The following is a 27,337-nucleotide window of genomic DNA, read 5'->3' as shown; positions in this document are numbered from 1 at the left end:
TCAGAAGCGTGTGGCCAAATATTTGCTGCTTGCTGTGTTTGTTTAAAGAAACAATAAAAAATTCTGCTTAAAAAAAGTCCAAAACTTTTGAACCACCTGAGCCCATCCAGTCAGATTTTTCCAGGTTTCTGATAAATAATAGGTACATCTTTATTAATTTATCTCCTAGAACTGGAAGAGGTCTGAGTTGAGTTGAGTCAAGTCCAGTCCCCTGCCTTCACAAGCAGGACCAAGTACTGATTTTGCCCCAGATCCCTAAGTGGCCCCCCTCAAGGATTGAACTCACAACCCTGAGTTTAACAGGCCAATGCTCAAACCACTGAGCTATCCCTCCCCCTCCAGCTACTGGCTGGCTGGCTTCTCTGCTGGCTTGCTTGACTCATATCTGTCTCCATAACTTTGGGTTCATTTAGCTTAGAACATAAGAACGGCCGTACTGGGTCAGACCAAAGGTCTATCTTGCCCAGTATCCTGTCTACCAACAGTGCCCAATGCCAAGTGCCCCCAGAGGGAGTAAACCTGACAGGTAATGATCAAGTGATCTCTCTCCGGCCATCCATCTCCACCGTCTGACAAACAGAGGCTAGGGACACCATTCCTTACCCATCCTGGCTAATAGCCATTAATAGACTTAACCTCCATGCATTTATCTCCCTTGGTAGAGTTGGGAAGGAGGTAGGTGGTGTAGGATATTGGTCGTCTCATGTGATCCCTCCCCCAGTGGCTAATATTAAAGGAAGCTACCCTCCCTGACATGAATTTCCCTATGGCACTGAAATTAAATATAGACTATAATTTGGCATTTGAGAAGTGAAAGGGATGGTAGCCCTAATGGAAAAGCTAACAGCTTGGCTCCTCTGCAAGCCTCAAACTGCTGAATGAGCTTTAGGGTAGGCAGGGGCGGCTCTAGGTATTTTGCTGCCCCAAGCACAGCATGCAGACTGTCTTCAGCGGCTTGCCTGCGGGAAGTCCCCAGTCCCGCGGATTTGGCGGCCCGCCTGCGAGATGTCCGCCAAAGCCACTGGATCAGCGGACCCTCCGCAGGCATGCCGCCAAAGGCAACCTGCCTGCTGCCCTTGCTGTGACCGGCAGAGCGCCCCCCCTCCCGTGGCCTGCCGCCCCAGGCAAGTGCTTGGCGTGCTGGTGCCTGGAGCCGCCCCTGAGGGTAGGGAAGGCTGTGCCTCCCAAACAGCCTAGCCCTGCCCCTTATCTGAACCCCCACCCACTTCCTGCCCCCCAACTGCCTGCCCCCCTCAGAATCCCTGACCCATCCTGCTTCTTGCCCCCTCACCATCCCCGAGAGACCCCCAACCACCACCCCAGGACCCCACCCCTGCTCCCTGTCTCCTGACTGCCCCGACCCCTATCCACATACCTCCCCCCGCTGAGTCCTGACAGACCCCCAGAATGCCCACAATCCAACTCCCCCATTCCCTGTCCCCTGACCGCCCCCCCATCTCTGCCCCCTCCCTGTCCTCTGACTGTCCCTGGGACTCCCTGTCCCTCAGCCAACCCCCCCCCCGGCTCCCCCTCACCCGGAATCTCAGTGCGTCGTATTAAAGACCGTCCCTAAACAGCGCTGCAGCGTTGCTCCGGCGGGGCCCCTGAGCTCTGCCTCACTCAGAGCCGCGTGGTAAGGTGGCGGGGCTGCAAGCTCCATGCCGAGCGGAGGGAGCTGAGCTCGGCCTGAGCTCCCAGCCCCACCCCCTTACCATGCGGCTCTGAGCAGGGTGGAGCTCGGGGGTCCCACTGGAGCCACACTGCACCGCTATTCAGGGATGGTCCTGGGTGCACTGAGGCTCCAGAAAAGGGGCAGAGGCGGGGTCGGGCTGGGCCGGGGGTCTCACCCGTTCCCTGGGGGGCCCCTGCGGAGCCCGGGACCTGGGACAAATTGCCCCACTTGCCCCCCCTCTGGGCGGCCTTGCTTTAGAGTGAAGAATACTGGAAGAAAATCTTAATAGAATTAGTTTTGATTTCAGTTCATAACAGTCTTCACACAGAATTAAATTACAGCTGCCCAAACAGAAGACAGATTGTAACAGTGTTCAGTCTTTCTGCTCAGGTAGCTACAATGGAAATTTGTGTTCAGTTGGAGGGCTCCTCCCCACAGACCTAACATCTGGATCATTGGAGAGATAGCGTGGTAATACATTATTTTTACCTCCTGCCAAATTTATGAATAATAGTAGAACAGTGTCATTTCTATTGCAGTCAGCCTTCTACTATTAGGAGCAGGATACCACATCATTTTCAGCCTTGCAGTAATGCCCTCTAAAACTTTTGTTAAAGTGCTGTTCTTCCACTTACACTACCCTCTGGCTCTGAGGCACAGGAGTTGCCAGGGGGCTCCATGTGCTGCCCCCACTCCATGTGCCGGCTCCGCAGCTCCAATGGTCAGGCACCACAACCAATGGGAACTGTTTGGCCGCCCCTATACCTAGGAGCCAAAGGATATGTTGCCACTTCAGGGACCCCCCGAAGTAAGCGCTATGCAGAGCCCACACCCCAACCCCTCTCCCCAGCGTGGAGCCCCCTCCCACACCCAAATTCCCTCTCAGAATCTGCACCCTGCACCCCCTTTTACACCCTTTCCCTGGTCCTGATGCTCTTGCTGCATTCAAACTCCCTCCTGGAGCCTGCACTCCCGCTCATGCACCCCTGATCCAACCCAGAGCCCTCTCACACACCCTGATCCCCTCATTTCTGGCCCCCTGGAACCCGCATCCCCAGCCCAGAGTTGTACTCCCGCCACACCTCAACTCCCTGCCTGAGCCCAGAGCCCCCTCCCACACTCAAAACCCCTCAGCTCCACCCCCCAGCCTGGAGTCTCCTCCTACACCCCAAGCCCCTCATCCCCAGGGCCACCCCAGAGCCCACACCCCAACCCACTGCCCCTAATTTCTAGACCCATCCCAGAGCCTGCACCCCCTGCCAGAGCCCTCACCCCCTCCAATACCCCAACCTTCTGCCCCAGCCGGGTAAAAATGAGCAAGTGAATGAGGTGAGGGAGAGCAAATGACAGGGAGGGGAATGGAGTGAGTGGGGGCAGGGCCTTGGAGAAGGGGCAGGGCAGGGGTGGGGCCTCAGGAAAGGGGCAGGGCAGGGCAGGGCAAGCATGTTCGGTTTTATGTGATTAGAAAGTTGGTAACCCTATATGTTACATTCCTTCCCTACGTAAACATGTGACCGTGTTATCTGGTCTAGAAGCACAAGAAGTATGTCTTCTTTAGTTTTATGTGGAATGTTTATTTCTCTTTTCAAAATTAAGCTAGGTACCTGTGTTGCATCTTTTAGTACTGCCAGCTAGCTTTCAAAATACAATCTTTCCAAACTACTGCACTCCAAGTTTATGATTAAATGATTTGCTGGATTGGAGGCATACTGTTCAGCACCTTGTAGGATCAAGACCTATAAGAGGAAAGAAAATGATCTTTTCTCAGGATTTTATGTTTGGTGTTGGAGTTAAAAGCAGCTATGCTTAAGTCATTATTTACACTAGGATTGAATTTGACCCAGGATTTACTAGGGGATGTTAAGTGCGTTTTGTTGAGTTGGCTGTGCAAGTAAATTAAAAAATAAACCAATCCTTTTATTTCTCCTTTTCTCGTTACATCTCACTTTAATTCTAACTTCCCTCGTACTTGAAAACCCTCCTAAAGTCTGACTTCTGTGTTCTTCAGTGACCCTCACTTTTTAGTCTCTTAGATATTTTATTATTTAAGAATACACACTTGATGATAAAAATGGCAAGCCCACTTTAGACAACAGAACAGTGCACCTTACATGTTCTAAGGTGCATGCCTAGGTGATTTCATCACTACTCAGTACACAATTCCAGAGGAGGGATGTTAAAAGGTAGTACTGAATTCTCAGGGAAGAGCATTTAAGTTTGTAGTGCAGAAAGGTTGGTAACCCTTGGTTCATTACTTAACTAAAGCAAACCTAATTTTCACCACCACCATAGCAGTTCCTAACTTCTAATTTGCTTTCTGAATGACTTCTTTAAATTACCATGTTGAATGCCAATAAATATAATATAATTCAATACATACTTCATCAATATAAATTACACTCCCAGACTCTCCCATCTACTTTACCAAAACTATGAACAGGGTGCGTGAATCCAAAAATAGATTCCCTTCTCTCTCACACGCATGCTTACACATCCAAGAGTCACTCTAAAAACCTGTTATGAGATTTTGAAAGTATTCTTTACAACTTTTCACTTTTAATTTGACTAATGCAGCTTGAACCTTACTGAACTTTACAAATAAAATTTCTTTCTTCAGTGATTTTGTGAAACATTGATATTCATAGAGCAGTAGCAAAGAGGGCTTTTTTTGATGTACTTTCTTGTTTGTGTAACAGCATCATTGATGGTGTCAGCAGAGTTCTAGATTGGTTTATTAGTTATATTGTGCTCCCTCTACTGACACTGCAGCAAGAGAGGACAAAATAGTAATAGTCCTTTATTGTGGAGTCTTTTAGTCTCAGCTTCAGAATGGCAGATTATTAGAATTAAGAGGAATCAAGATTGCATGCAGTAGTTTCTTTAAAATTATAGCTTAAAATATTTCGCCATGTTCCATTTATTGTTCAAGATATAGAAAAAATATGTGTAATTTGCTATTTCCCAAACTAAAGCCCTTTATTTTCTCGTACAAATATTATCTTATAGGTAAAGCCTGCTATGCTGATAAGAGGCAGCAATGAACAACTTTGTACATCACTATTATTATGGTAGTTTCTAGAGGCCCTGTCATAAACAGATAGTTACGGGTTAATGTCTCTCTCTTACCTGTAAAGGGTTAACAAACAGGGACCCCAAACACCTGACCAGAGGACCAATCAGAAGACAAGATACTTTCAAATCTCATGGGAGGGAAGCCTTTGTTTGTGGGGTTTGGGGTTTGGCTTTGTTCTCTCTGGGTCCTGGACGGGACTAGAGGTGCAACCAGGTTTCTGCCAATCTCCCTGCTACAGTCTCTTATCTATTCAGAATTGTGAGTAAGAAAAGGCGGTCATAGTCTTTTAATTTGTTTTTTTTTTCATTTACATATGTGTACTTGCTGGAAGTAGCTTAAATTGTGTTTCTGCTGGAGAAAGTTTCTTTCTATTGTTTATAGTTGAAAGACCCTGTAACTTTTACCATCTAAAGTGCAGAGATAAACCTTTTACTTTTTCTTTCTTTCTTATTAAAAGTTTTGCTTTTAAGACCTGTTTAATTTTTTTTTCTCCTAGTTAAGGTTCAAGGGAATTGGTGGAGAGAAGGGAAGGATAAATTTTCTCTTTGTGTTATATTCACGCAGCTTGTATTGCCTCTGGGTGAGGGGGAAGGTAACACTCCTCTCGGTGTGGTGATTCAAAAAAGTTGAATCAGGCGATCTCCTAGTGTTCCCAGGGCGGGAAGGAGCTGGGAGGAAGAAGGGAGGGGGAGGGAATGGCTTATTTCCTTTGTTGTGAGACTCAAGGAATCTGGGTCTTCGGGTCCCCTGGGAAGGTTTTGGGGGGACCGGAGGGTATCAGACCCTAAAAATTCCTGGTTGGTGGCAGCCTATCAGATCTAAGCTGGTAATAAGCTTAGGGGAATTCATGCTAGTACCCATATTTTGGACGCTAAGGTCCAGAATTGGGAATTTTACTTGACATGGTGGCAGAAGTGGGATAGAGTAGAATCCAAAAGCCAGTAAAATTATTAATTTTCTTTTCTCTGTTAGCTGCTTGTAAGCAGAGAGAAGGATTTGTTTTTTTTAAACCTACAGCCAGAGAATTTTTTTTCCTTGCTCCGTCTGGCTGTGCATAGAAATGGCCTCAGGCAAGGGCCACTAAGTTTAACAGGGGTCTTTTGTTAGACAATAGAACTCCAGCTGTGAGTCAACTACACCAGCAGAACACACATGCAAATGAAGGTTTTCCTTTTGTTCTAGTTTTATTCGGGAAGGCTTGTTAGAAACACTCTGTTGCTTAGCAACAGAGCAGGCAGCAGAGGAACAGTAATTCAGACAGTAAACCAGCAGAGGGCACCCCAACACAAGAAAACAGGAACCATGACTTCCAAGGCAAAAATGGAAGCAGAGGAGCAAATCAAAGACGCAGAGCACAAGCGAGATATGAAAAAAAAATACAAGAACTAGAAATAAAGCAAAAAGAGATGGAGCTAAGGGAAAGAGAAAAAGAGGCTACCCACAGGAGAGAGTTGGAACTCCTGAGGGAAACCCACCGGCAGGCCCTGGAATTAGAAAAGGCTAAGCAACAGAACCCAGCCAATCCTAACAACCCTTCGCCAATAATGGTTCCGCAGCACAAGAAATTTCCCACCTACAAGGCAGATGATGACACTGAGGCCTTCTTAGAAAATTTTGAAAGAGCTTGCCTTGGGTACAGCATCTCTGAAGACCAGTACATGGTAGAATTGAGGCCACTGCTCAGTGGACCCTTAGCAGAGGTGGCGGCTAAAATGCGTAAGGAGAAAATGAACGATTATAAACTTTTTCAAATCAAGGCCAGATACAGAATGGGGATAACACCTGAACATGCCCATTGGCGGTTCAGAGCCCTAAAATGGAAACCAGATGTGTCATTCCCCCGACACGCCTACCACATTGCAAAAAATTATGAAGCCTGGATATCAGGAGCAAAGGTTAACAATCTGGACGAGCTGCACCTCCTGATACAAATGGAGCAGTTTTTAGATGGTGTTCCTGAGCAAATAGAAAGGTACATCCTAGATGGAAAGCCCAAAACGGTAATCAAGGCGGGGGAAATTGGAGCCAAATGGATGGAAGTGGCAGAAAAGAAAAAACCTACTGTCAAGGGGAGCAAATACCCCAGGGGGCACACCGACAATAAACCCTATAATCGAGGGCAGCACAAGACCCCACCGACAACCCAAGGAAAGCCACAGACGCCCTATTCTTCCACCTCACCAGTCTCCAGTAACCCACCTCGACCCAGTGACCAGTCAGCTGGAAGATGCTTCAAGTGTAATGAACTGGGACATATAAAGGCCAACTGCCCAAAGAACCCCAACCGAGTGCAGTTCATTACACCACCATCACACCAAAAATCCCCAGGCCCAGATGCCTCTCAAATACCCTTGGAGCGAAGGGAAATTTTGAGAGTGGGCGGAAAGAAGGTTACTGCGTGGAGAGACACGGGGGCACAAGTGTCAGCTATCCACCAATCCTTCGTCGACCCCAAATTCATCAACCCAAAGGCCCAAGTGACAATTTACCCCTTCATGTCACAAGCTGTAGACTTGCCTACAGCTGAACTGCCTGTCCAGTACAAAGGCTGGTCAGGAATGTGGACTTTTGCAGTCTATGACAATTATTCCATCACCATGCTACTGGGGGAAGATTTGGCCAACCAGGTGAAGCGGGCCAAGAAAGTGGGAATGGTTACACGTAGCCAAACCAGGCAAGCTTCCAGACCCATTCCTGTTCCTGAGCCGTCCACAGGGGCCCCGTCTGTGTTACCAGAGACCCAGAGAGGGGTAGTGGACCCGGATCCTATGCCAACAACTGAAACACCCACAGTGCTTCCAGTCACAGACCAGGATCTGGAAAAGCAGCCAGCACCAGAACTGGTGCCAGCACTGACGACAGTGCTTGCAAATACATCTTCAACCCCAACGCCAGAGGGTGCCAGCGAGCCTGAACTGGCAGAAGCAGCAGACAACCACACCCAAGAGGCTCAGCCAGAGCCTGAAATACCCCCTGGTGCACCAGCGAAGAGCGGTTCACCAGCGACGGAAACAACCTCATCACCTACATCGCTTCCAGAGGGACCAAGCCCAAGTCCACAGTCTAAGGGAAAACTGGTGTCCCCAGCTTCAAGGGAACAGTTCCAGACTGAGCAGGAAGCAGATGACAGCCTTCAGAAAGCTTGGGCGGCGGCACGAAGCACCCCATCGCCTCTCAGCTCTTCTAACCGATCCCGGTTTGTTATAGAACAAGGACTTTTATACAAGGAGACTCTTTCTGGTGGACACCAGGAAGACTGGCATCCACAAAAACAGTTGGTGGTTCCAACTAAGTACTGGGAAAAGCTCTTAAGCTTAGCCCATGATCATCCCAATGGCCATGCTGGGGTGAACAGAACCAAGGACCGGTTGGGGAAGTCCTTCCACTGGGAGGGGATGGGCAGGGACGTTGCCAAGTATGTCCGGTCTTGTGAGGTGTGCCAAAGAGTGGGAAAACCCCAAGACCGGGTCAAGGCCCCTCTCCAGCCACTCCCTGTAATTAAGGTCCCATTTCAGCGAGTAGCTGTGAATATTCTGGGTCCTTTCCCAAAAAAGACACCCAGAGGAAAGCAGTACGTACTGACTTTCGTGGACTTTGCTACCTGATGGCCGGAAGCAGTAGCTCTAGGCAACACCAGGGCTAAAGCTGTGTGCCTGGCCCTGACAGACATTTTTGCCAGGGTAGGTTGGCCCTCCGACATCCTTACAGAATCAGGATCTAATTTCCTGGCAGGGACCATGAAAGAACTGTGGGAAACTCATGGGGTGAACCACTTGGTTGCCACCTCGTACCACCATCAAACCAATGGCCTGGTGGAAAGGTTTAATGGAACTTTGGGGGCCATGATACATAAATTTGTCAATGAACACTCCAATAATTGGGACCTAGTGTTGCAGCAGTTGCTTTTTGCCTACAGGGCTGTACCACATCCCAGTTTAGGGTTTTCACCGTTTGAACTTGTGTATGGCCACGAGGTTAAGGGGCCATTACAGTTGGTAAAGCAGCAATGGGAGGGGTTTACGCCTTCTCCAGGGACTAATATTCTGGACTTTGTAAGCAACTTACAAAGCACCCTCCGACACTCTTTAGCCCTTGCTAAAGAAAACCTAAAGGATGCTCAGGAAGAGCAAAAGGCCTGGTATGACAGACATACCAGAGAGCGTTCCTTCAAGGTAGGAGACCAGGTTAAGGTCTTGAAGGCGCAACAGGCCCATAAGATGGAAGCATCATGGGAAGGGCCATTCACGGTCCAAGAGCACCTGGGAGCTGTTAACTACCTCATAGCCTTTCCCAATTCCTCCTTAAAGCCCAGAGTGTACCATGTTAATTCTCTCAAGCCTTTTTATTCCAGGGACTTACAGGTTTGTCAGTTTACAGTCCAGGGAGGAGATGATGCTGAGTGGCCTGACAGTGTCTACTACGAAGGGAAAAAAGACGGGTGCGTGGAAGAGGTGAACCTCTCCACAACCCTGGAACGTCTGCAACAGCAACAAATCAAGGAGCTGTGCACTAGCTTCGCCCCATTGTTCTCAGCCACCCCAGGACGAACTGAACGGGCAAGAGGCAGCAATGAACAACTTTGTACATCACTATTATTATGGTAGTTTCTAAAGGCCCTGAACAAGTTCAGGGCCCAGTTGTACTAGGCACTGTACAAATGCATGGTATGAGACAGTCCCTGGCCAAAGAGCGTGCAGGCTAAATATACAAGACAAATAACAGGAAAACAGTGATACTATTATCTCTGTTTTACAGATGGGTAAATGAGACCCATACTAAATATTGGTATCACCATTTTGTAGATGCAGAAATGGAGGCAGAAAGGCAAAGTAACTTTCTCAAGGCCATACAGTGACTCATTAGAAAAACTATGATCAGAACACAAGAACATTTGTTTTCCAAGTGTGTACGCATTTCTCCAGACTACAATACCTTGTTTCCAGAATGGTTCAGTATCTATAGCTCCCATTAACTTTGGTTATAGCTGTGCAAACATTGCACATCTGAAAATCGGGCCCCAACTGTCTTAGTTGGGGACCCAGAAAACAAGAAACACAGAATTAGAGAACATGTGCAAAAATTTTGGCTTAAGTGACTTGCCCAGCACCAGATAGTAACTCCATGGCAGAGGCAAGGATAGAACTGAATTCTTCTATGGGTATGGCTGCACTTGGAGGTGTGCAGCGCTGGGAGTTACAGCTGTGTTCGTACAGCTGTGTAGGGACAGCACTGCAGTGTGGCCACACTGACAGCTACCAGCCCTGCAGTATGGCCACATTTGCAGCATTTGCAGCGCTGTTGGGAGTGGTGCATTGTGGACAGCTATCCCACAGAGCACCTTGTCCCATTTTGGGGCCGTGGGTTGTGGGAAGGGGACGGATGGGTGCGGGTCATTCCACTTCCTGTCCCAACGCCCTGTGGTGCATCGCTTCACATCCCAGCAGTTTGGCGCCATTGTGAGTCTCTGTGCAGCACGATTTATGTGGGAAATGGAGCCCAAGCTGCTGAGGATTTTGCTGATGAATGTCGCCAGCACATCACGTTTGGCAGTTGAGCTATTCCTTCAGCTCCAAAGTGACAGTGAGGATTCCAACGATGATATCGAATCACCTGACACGTGTGACACTAAATTGCTTGTGGCAGTAACGGACATGCTCAGCACCGTGGAACGCCGCCTTTGGGCTCAGGAAACAGGCACTGAGTGGTGGGATCACATCATCCTGCAAGTCTGGGATGACGAGCAGTGGCTGCAGAACTTTCGGACGAGAAAAGCCACTTTCATGGGACTATGTGAGGAGCTCGCCCCCACCCTGCGGCGCAAGGACAAGAGATTGAGAGCTGCCCTGTCAGTGGAGAAGCGGGTGGCTATTGCAATCTGGATGCTGGCAACTCCAGACAGCTACCGATCGGTCACGAACCAGTTTGGAGTGGGAAAGTCAACCGTTAGAATAGTGTTGATGCAAGTTTGCAGGGCCATTAATCGCATCCTGCTAAGAAGAACCGTGACTCTGGGGAATGTGCAGGACATTCTGGATGGCTTTGCACAAATGGGTTTCCTTAACTGTGGGGGGGGCGATAGATGGGACGCATATTCCTATTCTGGCACAACCCCACCTGGCATCAGAGTACGTTAATCGGAAGGGGTATTTCTCTATGGTTCTCCAGGCACTTGTGGATCACCGTGGGCGTTTCATTGACATTTACACAGAATGGCCTGGAAAGGTGCATGATGCACGCATCTTTCGGAACAGTGGCCTGTTCAGGAAGCTGCAGGCCGGGACATTTTTCCCAGACTGGAAGATCACAGTAGGGGTCGTCGAAATGCCCATTGTGATCCTTGGAGACACCACTTACCCATTAATGCCTTGGCTCATGAAACCGTATACAAGGAAGCTTGGCAGGAGCAAGGACCAGTTCAACTACAGGCTGAGCCGGTGCCAAATGACTGTGGAGTGTGCTTTCGGCCGTTTAAAGGGACGCTGGAGATCTCTTTATGGGAAGCTAGACTTGGGGGAAAGCAGCATCCCTGTGGTTATATCCGCGTGCTGTACCCTCCATAATATTTGTGAAGGGAAGGGTGAAACATTCAGTCAGGAATGGACCTCTGAGGTTCAACGCCTGGATGCTGAATTTGCACAGCCAGAGAGCAGGACTACTAGAGAGGCCCAGCACAGGGCTACAAGGATTAGGGATGCCTTAAGAGAGCAATTTGAGGCTGAAAGCCAACAGTAATGTTTGGTGCTTTGCTCGGGAGTGAAGTGCAGTGGTTACAATGATTTGCAGTGCCTGTTTTTTTCTTGGGATACGGTATCTCACTTTCTGCAATAATAAAAACTGTTTTAAAAGCAAAGAAATCATTTATCGAAAAGAAAGTAAGTAAAAGGGCAGGGGGGTAGGGTGGTGAACTGTACAGTCAGAGGTTTGAATATGTCCTGCCTGGAGTGCTGTGCAATGACTGCTGCACTTCAGGATGAAAATGCTGCATGGTGATAGGGGTTGAGTGCAGAGGGTAAGGGTCGTAGTTCTCAGGGCTGGTAGGTGAACGTACAGGTTTTGGGGGCAGCTGGTGGTGGTAAGAACCTGGTTGCTGGAGAAGGGGGTTTTGAGCTGACATTGGGGCACAAGGGAGAGAGCTTCGGGATGGGGAGTGGGCAGCACGGTAGTGCTCTGCCTGCATGGCTACCAGTGACTGCATACAGTCCGTTTGGCGCACCAGGAGGCTTATCAGCTGCTTAGTGCTTTTCTTCTTAGCCAATTCCTTTCTCCTGCTTTGTGTTTCACTCCACTGCTGAATCTTTTCTCTCCAGTCCTGAAGCCTCTTGCTCTCTCTGGCAGACTGATTCATAACTGCTTTCACCAAATCTTCTTTGCTTTTTCTTGGTTTCCTCCTCAGGTTTTGTAGCTTTTCAGCAGTCTGTGATAGGGCCGGTATGTTACTAGTAGTCAAGGACACTGTCATTAAAAAAAAAAACAAAAATGGAAACATTTATTACAGAGGCTGCATTGTGTATAATCACAGTGAAGGAGTTTTTAGTCTCATTGTACCATAGTTTACACATAGCAAGCACAGCACAGAGAGGCCACAGTAGTGAAGACATGGTGAGTAATGGGAAATGAGTGCTCTCACTGCCGCGGCTCACCTGGGAAGGGGAACTGCTTGGGTCAGGGCTGCACTGGGGTTTCTGTGCATTGGGGAAGGCAGAGAGCAGCATGGGGGGAACTGCACTGAATGCTATCCCTACATTTTACACAGGAGTTAATCCTGCCAGATATCTCGCTGCTGCGGGTTACCTGGGAAGAGCGGGAGGGTCTTCTACAGCAATGTGGATTCCGCCCTGGTCCCTATGCAGCTTGCCTGTGTGCAGCAATGGCCCCCCATCCTTCGCAGCACAGTGGCGCGGACGTGTTAGCCTGACTGGGACAAGGACCACAGTGGCTCTCCCTATAAACTTGCGCAAGCGCATTGCCCACGTTCTGGCAGAAACTTTTGAAGAGATTACAGACGCCGATTACCGAGACGTGATACACCACATCAATGGGCCATTCCACATCTAGGCATACATGCATGCAGCCATAACCCCCGCTCCTCTCCCAAAACATTTCCATCCTGAAAATAAAAGCTGCTTACTGGGAACACGCTCCTCTGCTTCTTCTTCACCAACAAGTTCCAGCTGCTGCAACTGGCTAGCTTCCTCCTGGCTTGAGAAGAGCTCCTGGCTGCATGCCTCCTGGGACGCTGGGGTGTCTCCTCCCACCCCAGTACCCTCACTCTCGGTTTCGTCCCCCCCCACCTCCCTCTCCTCTCACTGCTCTGAACTGTCCATCGTGGTCCTCGGATTGGCAGTGGGGTCACCCCCAAGTATCGCATCCAGCTCCTTGTAAAAATGGCAGGTCGTGGGGGCAGCACCTGAGCAGCGGCTTCCCTCACGGGCTTTGCAATAGGCACTCCACAGCTCCTTTACTTTAACCCTGCAGTGCACCGCGTCCCCTTTCCAGCATGGACTTTGATATCTGCCCATAGGTATCATAATTCCTACAGCTGGAGCGCAGCTGTGACTGCACAGTTTCCTCACCAAAAACACTGATGAGGTCCAGCAACTCGCCAGTGCTCCATGCTGGGGTTCGTTTGGCACGTGGAGGCATGGTTACTGATTGATTGATTGATTGATTGCACTCCACACCTGGCTGAGCAAACAGGAAGGGGATTTTTAAAATTCCCGGGGCATTTAAAGGGCGGGTCACCTGAGCCCAGGGCAGTAGAGTGCGAACTGATGAGCAGACTGGCTGAAAAGGTATGCTGGGATACCTCCTAATACCCTGGAGGCCAATAAAAGCACTTTTGGTGGCCACACTTGACGAGCAGCGCTGCATCACCAGCGCTGCAATCGTTACACCCCAAGCAGACCAGGTGTACAGCCAGGGAGTTGCAGCGCTGGCTGTGCCTTGCAAGTGTGGACACAGAGTAAGTTGCAGCGCTGTAAACCCACCACCAGCGCTGCAACTCTCCAGTATAGCCATGCCCTATGTGGCATTCAACTGCTTTAACCATCCTTTCTTTTCTTGCAGTCTTCTGCCTCATTCTCTCTCCTCCTATGAAAATAATGAGGCTTTTTACTTCATAAGAGATGGTGCCTGCAGTTAGAGTGGAGGAGTGTTGGCAGAGTGATGTGTGAAAGCTTGCATTGCTCCTGTTGTGTGCTAAAGGAATTAAATATGAAGAGATGCAAAACTGACGCTTTTCAAAAGCTCTAAATACTCATTAAAGGCTAAGAATGACTGTGGCTCTCTCAGAAAGAAAGAGGGACCATTTTAACTGTAACTCCCTACATATGTCAAATGATTTCATTAAGCATCTGATCCTGCTCCTATTGAAATCATTGGCAGAACTCCCATTAACTTCTGAGGGTTGCTGCTTATCCGTTTTCTTTATAAAATATACATTAGTCATATGAAGTGAAATGCAAACTGCTACATGAAATATATTTCAGTTAAAAATTACAACTATATTAATTTAATCAATATATGTATATGTGTGTGTCTGTGTATTTGTATATAATTATCTATATGTACAACCAGCTAGTTTTTAATATACTCTTTGCAAGTCCCAGAGGTTTTTTGAATTTTTCCTCTTCTGTTTTTGTGTAACCTGTATTAGGGTAGGATGTTCTGGCTATTTCATTAAACAGCTCTAGGGTCACATTTTGATAGCTTTGTCTGTTTGGAAAGAGAATGTGTAGAATGCAGTGCAACAAGCCTTTCAGGTTAACTGAGAGCAAGCATTGTTTTATAGTAAGGGGTAGTTTGTGATCCAAAATGTTTTCCATACCATGGTAATCTCTTATTTTATATCTTCTATTTACTGTTGGCTTAATATTGAAAAATTGAATTGCCCTCATAAGAAATTTTAAACTGATTTTATTTGTAGTTCTTGTTGAATGGAATTTCTTAGAGTGAGTGAATGACTGCTTTCCTCAGTCACACCAAATCAACTGTAGATTGTCATCCAGGCTGTTCCTAACGTTATAGAGACTGACAGCTCAATCAAGCAAATGTCAGATGAGTTCATGTGCCTCATTTTACTTCCTGGTGTATAAATTAGTTACTTCATAGCACTCTCCCTTTCACTTCTAGTCTTTATTATGATTGAATGTGTGAGCGTTTTCATTTGCCTTTGTGCAAGTGGTATTGCCTTTGCTACCACAGTCCTATACTGGCTGAAAACAAATTTCTACAAATCAAAATTTGCACCACTTAATGACAAATATTTGTGTTGCCTGGAGGGCCACACAAGTTTCTGTGAGCTTTATGACAGTGCCCCAGAATTCCAGAGGATCTGACTGATAAAGTTGTCCTCAAGTCATTGTTAGTTGATGGAAAAATGACTCAGAGCCATTAAAAAGGCTGCAGTAAAACCCTTTTTAATTGATTTTTATTGGAAAAAATTAAGACAAAAAAGTAAGAAAAATTAAATACAGTTATGTGTCTTCATAAATTAATTGTCAAACAAATATCAGATAGTACTAACAAACATTTTGGAGTTCAGTGATCATATAAATATGAGGTTGACATTATCACTCATAATTTTTTGTTCAATTTACCATCCATTGGTAGAATTCACCTTGTTTCTAATGTTCATATGTGTAACGGATAATTTTACTGAAATAAACTGAGTATCCTTGTACTAAGTCATCAGGCAATTAAAATAACAACCAAACCATGTTCAGCTCCCGGGTGTGAACAGGATTCTTAATTTTCAAACATGATGAACAACTCACTGCTGCTTGGATTTTGAGATAAAATAATGAGGAAATCTGAAACAGTGAATAATTCTGAAACGTTTGTAATCATTCTGGCTCTGGGGTCATCAGAGCTTAGCTATTTTTTATGTTCATAACTCTTTAATAGATGTGGCTCTAATACAAAAACAGCCATACAGGGCACAAAACAAAACGCTTCCTGTGATAGATTTGAAGCCTGAGATATTTATGCTGTACAGCATACTTTAGACCAGTGCACTGAAGATTCATTTAGCTGCGTTGAACTTTTTGAGATAGATAACATTGCATTTTTTCATCCAACAAGTCAGAAATCAGCATATGTGCATAATTGCAAGGGGGTCAATTGTGGCTAATTACACAGCCATGCAGTAGGAGGAGAATGTAAAGAGCCACTCCCAAGTCCTTGCCCAACCTGCAAAAGAGCCAGCTGGAATGGTAGCCTGTGCACTTGGAGAAGTGCAGAGATTGCTACCAAGATGGTTTTCAGGAAACAACTCTGGAAAGGATGTGGAGTGGACACAGGCAAAAATAGGCAGAAGCCACTACTCTATCCCCTCCCCAGTATGCTGGCCAATGGAACTGGCTAGCCATATTGTTGGAGAATATGCTGCATACGTTAAAGGTCTGTAGTAGTTTGTACTCTCCCCTGAGCATAGGGAAGGTCAGGGAGACATACTGCCTTCCTGAGATAAATGCTTCCTGGCTGTGGGTAAGTGCAACAGTTAATCTCATGAACCCTTGCATACTTGATCTGACAGAAATAGAAACACTATATTCTGCAGGTAATGTGCAAGCAAATTAGGCTCAGTCAGTGGCTTCTTCATTTGAACTAATGGCATGGGCAAAATTAGCTGTGTTCAGTGGAAGGAGAATAAGAAATTTAGAGCCTGATCTTGGAAACCCTTTTTAATATGATTTGCTTATGTGAGGAGTTCCACCAATTTCAGTTAAGTATCAGACCCTTAGGCCAGGTCCACACTACAGAGTTAAATCGATTTAAACAGCGTTAAATCGATGTAACGCTGTACCCGTCCACACTACAAGGCACTTAAAATCGATTTTAAGGGGTATTAAAATCGATTTCTGTACTCCAGCTAAACGAAAGGAGTAACCCTAAAATCGATATTACTAAATCGATTTAGGGTTAGTGTGGACGGAAATCGAAGTTATTGGTCCCATTCTTTTACTGAGCTACCCAGAGTGCACCGCTCCGGAAATCGATGGTAGCCTGGGACCATGGACGCACACCACCGAAGTAATGTGCCCTAGTGTGGACGCGTAAAATCGATTTTATAAAATCTGTTTTATAAAATCTATTTTATTAATTTCGATTTTACTCTGTAGTGTGGACGTGGCCTTAGATCTAAACAGCAGTCTATGGACATACTGTATATGATACAATTACTGTACACCAGAGTAACCAATATGGCCCTTTGAGGCAACTGTAATATAGAAAATATATATACAGATGCATATTGGCATGATTTAGTGAAACCTCCTAGTTGTATGAAGAAATCTTGAGTACAGAACATGTGTTCTTGACCTACAAAGGGTGTGGCGTTTACAGGCCCTTATGCGTGTAAATGGCCAATAATCCATGGTTTTACTGCCCTTGTGTAGCAAAAATAAGAGTGGTAAAAAAGGAATTGCTACCTATAGTAACCAATCCTTGCACCCACTATTCCAGGGGTCGGCAACCTTTCAGAAGTGGTGTGCCGAGTCTTCATTCATTCACTCTAATTTAAGGTTTCATGTGCCAGTAATACATTTTAACGTTTTTAGAAGGTGTCTTTCTATAAGTCTATAATATATAACTAAACTATTGTTGTATGTAAAGTAAATAAGGTTTTTAAAATTTTTAAGAAGCTTCATTTAAAATTAAATAAAATGCAAAGCCCCCCGGACCGGTGGCCAGGATCCGGGCAATGTGAGTGCCACTGAAAATCAGCTTGCGTACCGCCTTCGGCCCGTGCCATAGGTTGCCTAGCCCTGCACTATTCATTTCCTTCCCTGGTTCTTGATGTACAAATAATTCCTTCCAACACACAGAGAAAATTTTGTGTTACAAAGACAAAATTAAAGAAACAAATAGTCAGAAAAGACTAGCTTGTATGGAGCCCACCCTTTTACATTAAATGATCATTATACTGAGGGAAAATTAATGCCTACTTCTTTTAACTTGCATTACTTACCTTAAAAGTTAATAAAATGAGCAGAAGTTAATAGTTCAGGGCTGGAAACAATGTTTTGTTATGAAGGTGCTCTGATAGTATTGGCAGACTGTGCTAGGAATATGCTGGCTCTACCATCCCTGTTTCTACCTGCAGATAAAAGGAGAATACCTATTTTCCCAAGGTTTTTTTCCCCTCTCTTATTAGCTATGAAGATTGAGGATAACGCTGAACACTTTTATTTCTCAAGTAACACATGTCCTAGCTAAGAAATATTAGGGTTTTTTAAGCTTTATGTCAGAAATGTTTCTCGTTCATTTGTCTACAAGTTTCCATTCCAGAATTTATAGGGGCCTGATCCTACAGCCTCTACATGCATGTAATTCCTTTTGAAATTAAAGGGAGTTTTCTATGCATAAGTTCTCAAAAACAGAAAGAAAGCATATTCCTGGGCTTGTTTTGACTAAGGTGACCAGAAGTCCTGTTTTTAAAGGGACAGCCCTGTATTTAAGCCCTCCTGCAGGTGTCCCGACTTTTTCTTAAAAACTGGCAAATTGTCCCATATTTTCTGTCTCCCCCCCTCATCAGTACTGGCGGGTCCTGCTGCTGGTCGAATCCCTGCTCGCCAGCTGCCTGCCCACCAGCGGTGAGTGGGGTGGGTCCAGTGGCCAGCAATGGGGGTAGGTGTGCAAGGCTGGTGGCGGGGCAAGCTGCAGCATGTGGAGCCAGCTGCTCCCCCTGCTGGTCCTTCAGTGCATCCCCCGCTGCATGCTGGCTCTTGGCCAGCAGAGCCCTGTCCTCTGTCCCATTTCTGGCCTGCTCTGGCTGTGAGCTGTGGTAACTGATAATTGCAGGCAGGCACCAGGCAGTGGCCGGTTATGTGTTACCTCTGCTGCCCACCCATTGGCCCTTTATGTGCTCCCGCTCTTGCTGTTCTCCCCCTGCTTTGCCCCATCATACCCCACGCCCTGCGGCTCCTCCATATCCCCCTCCAGCAAGGCATGTCCCACTCACGGTGCTGTGTGGAGAACCAGCCTTTAGTCTAAGTACTGAGCTTATCAACAGCCTGGACGTCAGGCTCCTTCCTTCCTCCCACTGCTTCTGGCTGGGCTGGTGCCCCGGGAAAGCCCAAGACCCTCCGGTCCAGTGCACTGGCCAGGAGGAGCTAAGCACTGCATGTGCCAAAGCCCCACACAGCACTGAAATGGGGAAGCTTCTCCACCCCTCAGCTAAGCTCTGAAATGGCAGGGGGAAGCGATTTCCAGACTGTTTGTGCCCCAACTCTGCAGCCTCCATAGCACCTTCTTCACACACACCCTGCCTTGGGTCCTAGCCCTAGGGAGTGCGGGGCCGCCCCTTCCCCTAGGCACCCTCACCTGCTGAGCTACCTCTCTGGCCTGGTTCGCTGGAGCTCCTGCAGGCAGGTTCTCTGGGCCCTGGTGCACAATGCATCCTTAGAGTTTAACCCTTTCCTACCCATGCTGTAGCGAGGGGACAGGAGGCGGCTGGGTTAGGTCAGTGGCCAGCAGCAGCCTGGAGGTGTTAGGTGCTTTTCAACACTGTGCAGGCAGGAAGGGACCGGAGCTGCTTACAGCCACCGATGTGGGGGAAGGGAAGAGATGAACTCTGCAAAGACACAGGCCAGGTATTCCCTTCTCCACCTCCTCCTCCCCTGCAGCTGGAAGCAGCTCCCTTCCTTTCCTTCCTGCACAGTGCCGAAAGGCTGCTGCTGGCCACGTTCTGATGTGAAACCTGACAGACATCTGGGCACAGGGGGCATGTGACCCTTCGTGTCCCTCCCCCCCACATGTGTTGCCTTGGGAAGACATGGCCCCAGGTACCAGGAGAGGCAGGTCCATCCCGTACCAGGAGAGGGTCCATCCTGGGGGCCCAGCCAGGCATGGAAGGCGGAGAGCGCTGGGCAGGGAGACTCGGGTTTGTCAGTTACCCCTCTGTGTGAGAGAGGTGTACGGGAGTGTGTGTGTGTCACCTCTCCCCATGTACAATCCTAAAGCCTTAAAGATAAGAAGATATATAAAAAGCATCCAGCTACACAGTATTTCTTTTTTAACAGGGGCTCAGTCAACTTGATGTTAATTTGAATGTTTGTACTGCATAGTTCTGATTTGATTGCCGTTGAACTCACTAGAATATGAGTAATTTTACCAAGTGTCCCATATTCAGCATAAGGAAATACGGTCACCCTAGTTTTGACCTTTCCTTGAAGAGGTGGGAGAAGCCATCCTTACCAGCTGAGAAACACTGCACTACAGCCAGTCAGTGGATAATCATGTGCATTTTTCAACATAGTAGTAAGTTTGCATTGGTAGTCGTGTATCATGAATGCATGTGACTCATATTCTTCATATTCATGGAGGATGAGAAATTTTATGCACACAAAAAACTAAAGAAACAATTCAGGGGGCATGAATGCAGTATCTTCAGTCCTGAAATATTTGTACACATCACATATTTATTAGATTTTTTGAAAGAGCAGCCTCTTTCTTGAACCATATATGCTTTTTGGTCTATGAACCCTAGAGCTGTTTATAAGAGTAAGGAGTATTCTCCTATTGAGATCTCAAAATGTGACAAAAAGGAAATGGCACACAGGCCAGGATTGTCATCAAACATAGAAGCTGGTCTGTTTTGGTAGCACATGTGGTCTTATTTTGAGAATGGTCACATTCATAAAACTAAATGCTTGTCTCACTTTCCTAAATTCAGGAGATGCCTATGTACTGTGTTACAGCATAAAAATATAGCCACTGTTAAATTTGATTAGCTTGTAGCAATTTGCAAACTGAAGCTCTTTAGCTTGAAAGCACTACATAGTGCCCCCTTAAAATTGTGTGAATATTCTTGCATTGCTTATGAGTGGTACGTGGAGACTTTGGAGTTTATTTTAATCCTTTCTATTGAACACTAACCTCAATCATGCATGCAACAGTTCGATGGCAGTTCTACATACATATGCCCTGATTCAAGTGATGCACTTAAGCATATCCTTATCTTTAAGCACATGCATGAGCTTGTCTCTGTTCAGCAAATCTCTTACATTTGTGCTTAATTTTAAGCATGTGGTTAAATCCCATTAATTTTAGGCATATGCTTAAATCTCATTCTCTTCAGTGCTTAAGTACTTTACTGAATAGAGTTAGAGTTAGCATGCAGCTGAAGGTAAGCATGTGTAGGACCCTACCAAATTTATATCCATGAAAAAACGGTTGTGAAATCTGGTCTCCCCCGTGAAATCTGTATGGTATGGGGCAGGGATCAGCAACCTTTGGCACGCAGCCTGCCAGGATAAGCTCCCTGGCAGGCTGGGCCAGTTTGTTTACCTACCGCATCCGCAGGTTCGGCCGATCATGGCACCTACTGGCTGCAGTTCGTTGCTCCAGGCCAGTGGGGGCTTCAGGAAGCGGCTGCCAGCACATCCCTTGGCCTACGCAGTGAACTGTGGCCACATGCGGCAGACGCAGCAGGTAAACAAACCGGCCCCTCTCGCCAGCAGGCTTACCCTGGTGGGCTGCGTGCTAAAGGTTGCCGATCCGTGGTATAGGGTAAAAGTACACAAAAGACCAGATTTCACGGGGAGACCAGTGTTTCTCATACTGGGGCTCCTGATCCAAAAGAAGGTCATGGAGGGGTGTCACAAGGTTATTTTAGGGTGGTCGTCCTATTGCCATCCTGCCGCCAAGCACCCAGCTCTGAAGGCAGCACCCCATCTGCAGCAGCGGTGCAGAAGTAAGGATACTATGCCACTGTTACTTCTATGTTGCTACCTTCAGAGTTGTGTCAGGACTCCTACAGTTACAACACTGTGAAATTTCAGATTTAAATATCTGAAATCACGAGATTTACAATTTTTAAAATCCTATGACCGTGAAATTGACCAAAATGGACTATAAATTTGGTAGGGCCCTAAGCATGTGTTAAGGGTTTTTTAAAGTGGGCAGGAATGATTAAAGGAACGGATTTATAACTAAGAAAAAAATGTCAGGTAGCCAAACAAACAAGTGATCATTCTTTTCGTTGGACTATTTTTACGCTTTTATCTGGAAATCTGTGTAACTAAAATGAAGATAGAATGCCCCTATTGATCTGAAGATAGATTTCCATGTATAGATCCCATACACACTGAAAGAAGAATACATTTTTGTGGGAACCATTTAAAACCAATCAAACATTTTGACAGCCAGGACTATATATTCAGAAGGTTTTTCTGGCTTGGAGAAATTAGTCAGAAATTCTTTGTTTACCATTGGCACAATCCTGCTTTCACTGAGAGTAGAATCAGGGTCCATATATCTGTCCCATGCAATTTGTAAGACTTTGGGGAAAGGAATTGGGGAAACTGCTAAGGAGTTGCCTAAATATTCATTCTTGAACACCTGCTGTTAGGAGGGCACTACTTAATGTATCAGTTACTGTTACACCATCTGCCCTCTCATCTAATGTTTAGGAGTAAGAAGCATAAACATACTGTCAGTGCTTGCTGTACAGAAAGGCAAGCAAGCGGGTCTGTGAGACCTGCAAAACTAGCAGCCTTCATCAGCAAAGAATGACAATCTGTGAAACACATATTGTTTCCTCTAAATTGAAGAGCAGCACCCATGATATCCATTTTGTAGCAACAGTCTTTTTGGCAGCATGACAGAGTAGTATTAGTTGGTTCAAAGTAAACCAAGTCAAACAAGTTCATATTACATAAAAGTTTAAAGTCTATATACTTTAATGGGTCTCAAGTCCAAATGAAATACCATGCTGACTACTTTATTGTAATTTCATGATGTTCATTCTAATTTTAATCTAAAGATCTTTTTATAACTCACTAAAAAGTAGAGATAGGGCCCAGTGTGCAAAATTCAGATTGGAATTCTAACTTCTTTGGAATTCAGAGGTGTTCAAATCAAGGAATTTGGTTCAGCACATGATAGGAAGAGGACAAACTGCAGGTTTTTGGACTGAGAACTAAATATGAATTTGTTTAGGGCTTATACACATGTAGACTTTTGATTTGGGCCTTTCTTATTAAAACTTAAGAGAAAATATGGAGACCCAGAAACATAGTGGGGTATGGAAGCTCATAATAAGAAGTTTCTTAGAGCCATGGTTGTGAGGATGTAGGATAAAATTTTCAAAGTGCCTTCAGTGGGACATAATCACTTAGATGTTTTTGAAAACTTCCTACCTGCTGTTTGTACTATAATATTGATATCAAATATATTTTTCATAGCATAAAATTATATATTTTTAAATTGTTAGGATTTTTGGATTCTCAAACATAGCAGAATACTTAGTAAATCAATTTAGAGCCTGATAATGTTAGAAATTAACTCATGCAGACCAAAACCACCATAACTCTGCTCTCATGTAGTTTGGTGTAAATCAATAATAACTCCACCAAAGTGTAAAAAATGATGAAACATGAGAATCATGTCCCATGTTTCTTTAAACTAGCAATATCCATTTTTGTAAGAACTTGAAGGCCTCCATATGGTATAAATATTTTTTAAAATATAAAAGCAGGATGTGTGTCATTTAGCTATTCTTAATAATTTAAAGTAAGTAATTATTTTATGTATCTTGTATGTATCTGTGTGTAGATTATTCACCTAACAGTAACATGAATTATGTGAGCCTACTGAGTCCTCATTGGATGGAGAAGAAGCAGTTTTTTAAATGTCTGTTTCTTTTTTTTCTTTCAGGGATTACAATGGTCGACACAGAAATGCCGTTTTGGCCCATTAATTTTGGAATTAGCCCAGTGGATCTGTCTGCCATGGAAGATCACTCTCATTCCTTCGACATAAAGCCCTTTACCACTGTTGATTTTTCTAGTATTTCTTCACTACACTATGAAGATATTCCTCTTGCAAGAACTGACCAGACAGCCATTGATTACAAATATGATACCAAGCTCCAGGAATGCCAAAGTATGCAGTTTCTTTTTACTTTTCAGGTTGTCCGAATTCGAATTGTTTAATTCTCTGGGAAGTGTACCCTCCACAAAAGAATTTTTAGAATTTGTTTCAGAGCTTCCCTCTCCCAGATACCCTTGGAGTAAAATGTCCTTGAAACTTTTTTAAAAACCAAGCAAATTAGATGTCCTACATTTTATAAATTGGCTAGCATTTCCTAGCATATTACATAATATGCTAAGAACACCCATTGAATCCCAAACTGGCTAACAGGCTCGTGGATTTCGAGCTTGTCTACATTAGAGACATTTGCCCCAGTATGACTACATAGATATTCCTGATGTAGACAGGCCCTTGGAGTTTTGTGAGCATTCCCTTTGTATTGTTGCATGTAAACAAAGCTGCCCCTAGCTTCACAATGATGAATAAAATCCCATATGGAACTTTGACCATCTGGAAGGGAGGTGACTTGTCCCTAAGGACATGGTTACCCCACTCCTGCTGACAATCATACCACTGATCTTTTAGGCCAATGGGCCAGGCAAATGTTTGTTGACTGCCCTGAGAGAACTTTAGGATTCGGCCCCATGTAATACTTTAAAATGATGTCAGAATGACTTACTTCTTTATCAACAACATCCAGAGTTCCTGATTTATATAAGATTGTCTCTTTTGTTCATAAGGTGAGTTGGAACTCTGTCATAAAAACTGTGTTAAAAATTGCTTAAGGCCATATGCCTCCTGTTAATGCAGTTCTTATGCTTTTTATAATTAATTATTTATCAAGTGGCAAATCCTGCCCTAAGTGTGCAAGTCTGGAAGCCCTTGGCAGCAGAACTGGTAGGTCCTACTGTGCGGTGGGGAGCAAGATTTGGAGGACTCTTCAAAATGGGGGGTGCCCATCTGTGCAGTACAGGGACTTGCACCCCAAAGGGTCTTTGCACAGCAACACACAGGACTGTTTTGAAGGAGGGGCTGGAAGATTTGTCAATGTGCAAGTTCTCTAGTTCATCCATCCACACATATACCCTTCAGCCCCTCTCCACTTCCTCTAGAGGACCTGCTAGGGAAGCAGAAACTACTCCAGCCAATAGGCTGTCTCTCTGTAGCCTGGGATTGGACTCCTTCCCTCTTACCCTTCTCTGCACTTCCCATTGATCATCCCAGCACCCATCAAAGTTACTGTGGCATGGCACTGGAGACTGGATTCATCCCTAGAAATTTTACATAATGCGAACAGTAAACACACAAAGTAAAGTGCAAAAGTAACAGTAGGCATGAGTCTGCTCCATGCAGGGAGAGCAAAAAGGTACTTGTTTGACTTTTGTGGGAAACAATTGGCATCTTTTATTGTACAATACCAGCAAGTAATGGCTTACCCCACAGTGAGCAGAAGCTGACAGATAAGAGATGTCTGTACACAACATAGACATTCATTGTCACTAAAGCACATAAAACAAACAAGATGCAGGCAAAATGGAATCACACAGACAAGGCTTCATGCAGAGATACAGCACCACAAAGATGATTGTTTATTGGATTAGGAGAATAGGAATTATACCATTATGAGAAGATTATTACAGCCTTGGTAACTCTTAGGAAAGAAAGTAGTAATAGTATAACACACTTAGCTTGATGAATGTGAGTCTAATCCATACAGCATATACTGGGTTTGCCACTGAAAAGAAAGCTTTTGCTTTATTGTTATATTATCTTTATTGCTTTGTTGTTCTGTTTCCCTATTCCTGGAATGTAATATTGCTATGAGTTTATAATCTAGTAAAATCAATGCTTCATTTTTATGTCCAACTCTGTAGATTGATGAAGAGTTGCCATATTTGTTTGTATTTGCTAAACTTTTTTAAAATTATAAAGGGCACTTTAATTAGTAATTTTCAGAAGGGCCAGAAGTAACAGTAACCTGCCTCTGCGGTTGAACTATATTTCCCAATACAGAGGTAAGTTTCTTGAGAGCTACGTGGCTCTAAAACACCAGCATAATCTTTATTTGACCAAATTATCCAACTGAGTAGCTCAAGTGAGTAGTTGTTTTTTAGACCTTGTTAGGGATTCCAATCCCTGCCTCCCAGGGCTACTGCTGCCCTAAACTTGTTGTAAGTACCACACACCCTTTGCGGAGTGAGGGATGGAGGAAGATTAATGGAAGGCTACTATGTCGGAATAAATATGAAGTCCCCACTATGAAGGACAATGATGTCCCCAACCTCAACCAATTTTGCACTACCAATCTAAAGACTGGATCTATAGCCCCTTTCTGCACCAGACCCTGCCATCTTCAAGATTGTTCAGCCTCATTCACAACCTACTAGATGGCTGCTTGTGGCTTGTAGCCTTTTAATGAGTTAATATTTACAGCTGTTTATCATTATTTTACAATTATACAGGACAGAGAATTTTGACCCTATTTACTGTGGTTATTATAATGAAAGTATTGGTCACTATTTCTTGACATCTTATTGTACCTTTTAAAACAGATGATAAAATAATCTTTTTAAATCTCTTACATATGCAGGTGCAATCAAAATGGAGCCTCCTTCCCCACCTTATTTTTCAGAAAAAGTTCAGTTGTACAATAAACCTCCTGAAGAGACCTCCAATTCTCTCATGGCTATAGAATGCAGAGTATGTGGGGACAAGGCTTCTGGATTTCATTATGGTGTGCATGCATGCGAAGGTTGTAAGGTGGGTTGTCCCAATAATGTCTGCCTGAAATAAGAACATTCTATCATTTCCACATTCTCATTTCTTGACTGCTGCCAAGTATTCCAGGTTGGTCACCTTAGCTGTGCTGCTGAATGTCCCTAGAAAAAGAATTCCATTCTACTGATTTTAATAGAGTATTAATGGACAGCAACACTATATTCAGATATGCTGAAGGTCCAATGGCCATGGAATTAACATATCAGCTGTGTCAAGTAGAACTGTTCTAACACTGAATGTGTGTAGAGTAGTAGATTCACCATTGTTATTCTTTTTCTCCAGGAATGAAATCATATATTTTCTGTCCTAATTAATATAAGTTTGGCTAACTTAGTAATGTCCCCTTTAGTTTTAACCCAGCTATTTCTCTGACCCTGACAGATGGTGCATCATTTTATTCCTCCAGGATTTCTCCTGTGTTTATCACTAATGTCAGTTAGCATGTGGATTAGCTGTGAACTCTGTGTGAATTCTCAGAAATAGGGAGTCTTTCCCAAATGTGCTCTGAATCCAAAGTTTCTCAGTTAGCTCTCCCATGCATTTGATCTTTGCTCTAGGAGTAGAGATTTTGTTTGTTTGGTTTGGTTTTTGTTTAGCAAGCCTGGATAGGTTTTTTTTAAATTATTTTATTACAGTTTTTCATACAGTACAAGGAGAAGCCACACTATGAAACCAGCACTGAGTTATGAAAGGAGGTGAGGGGGAGGGAAAGGAGAAACATTGTTTAAATAATAGCTAAAATGTGATATACAAATCCCAATGCTCACCTCGTTTCACATGTGGTATCAGGTGACCTTTGCAATCATACCTTCTTTATGTGTCCACACAAATATGCATAAGAACATAAGAACGGCCTTACTGGGTCAGACCAAAGGTCCATCTAGCCCAGTATCCTGTCTTCCAACAGTGGCCAATGCCAGGTGCCCCAGAGGGAATGAACAGAACAGATAATCATCAAGTGACCCATCCCCTGTCACCCATTCCCTGCTTCTGCAAAA

General features: G+C 45.0%; 1 protein-coding gene across 3 annotated transcripts in view; it reads left to right on the top strand.

The window, feature by feature from the left end:
• The window catches only part of PPARG (peroxisome proliferator activated receptor gamma), a 112,856-nt gene that overhangs the window by 44,496 nt on the left and 41,023 nt on the right, over positions 1-27,337 (top strand). For 2 of the 3 annotated variants that reach the window (XM_050957834.1, XM_050957832.1), the window contains 2 exons: positions 23,406-23,633; positions 26,152-26,321. In XM_050957834.1, coding sequence (XP_050813791.1) covers positions 23,414-23,633; positions 26,152-26,321 — 390 coding nt within the window. In that variant the 5' untranslated portion in view covers positions 23,406-23,413. Of the gene's footprint in view, positions 1-12,306; positions 12,345-23,405; positions 23,634-26,151; positions 26,322-27,337 lie in introns of those variants that run through there. The other variant, XM_050957835.1, reaches the window with a different exon arrangement.

This window comes from Gopherus flavomarginatus, chromosome 6 (genome assembly GCF_025201925.1).
Source record: "Gopherus flavomarginatus isolate rGopFla2 chromosome 6, rGopFla2.mat.asm, whole genome shotgun sequence".
NCBI lineage: Eukaryota > Metazoa > Chordata > Testudines > Testudinidae > Gopherus > Gopherus flavomarginatus.
Note: the sequence above shows the minus strand (reverse complement) of the source record. Positions and strands in the feature narration are given on the sequence as shown.